Source organism: Myotis brandtii, unplaced genomic scaffold (assembly GCF_000412655.1).
Source record: "Myotis brandtii unplaced genomic scaffold, ASM41265v1 scaffold304, whole genome shotgun sequence".
Classification (NCBI taxonomy): Eukaryota; Metazoa; Chordata; class Mammalia; order Chiroptera; family Vespertilionidae; genus Myotis; species Myotis brandtii.
The window spans coordinates 1,395,546-1,396,041 of NW_005361607.1; the positions used below are offsets into that span (position 1 = coordinate 1,395,546).

The 496-nt window shown below is 63.7% G+C and overlaps 1 protein-coding gene across 1 annotated transcript in view; it reads left to right on the forward strand.

Annotated features, from left to right (window-relative positions):
* The first annotated feature begins 6 nt into the window (after window positions 1–6).
* JUN (jun proto-oncogene) overlaps window positions 7–496 on the forward strand; it is a 1,760-nt gene continuing 1,270 nt past the window's right edge. Inside the window, exon 1 of the mRNA XM_014542554.1 lies at window positions 7–494. Within this exon, the coding sequence (XP_014398040.1) occupies window positions 118–494 (377 nt within the window). The 5' untranslated portion in view covers window positions 7–117. The remainder of the gene's footprint in view (window positions 495–496) is intronic.

The window sequence follows — 496 nt, forward strand, 5'->3', positions numbered from 1 at the left end:
TTCCTCGCCCAAGGCCCCGGGAGGCGCGGGTGCCCCCCGCTTGCCAGCGCGCTGTTGCGGCCCCGAAACTTCTGTGTGCAGCCCAAACGAACCCCACGTGAAGTGACGGACTGTTCTATGACTGCAAAGATGGAAACGACCTTCTACGACGATGCCCTCAACGCCTCGTTCCTCCAGTCCGAGAGCGGTGCCTATGGCTACAGTAACCCCAAGATCCTGAAACAGAGCATGACCCTGAACCTGGCCGATCCGGTGGGCAGCCTGAAGCCGCACCTGCGGGCCAAGAACTCGGACCTCCTCACCTCGCCCGATGTGGGGCTGCTCAAACTGGCGTCGCCCGAGCTGGAGCGCCTGATCATCCAGTCCAGCAATGGGCACATCACCACCACGCCGACCCCCACCCAGTTCCTGTGCCCCAAGAACGTGACAGACGAGCAGGAGGGCTTTGCCGAGGGCTTCGTGCGCGCCCTGGCCGAACTGCACAGCCAGAACACGC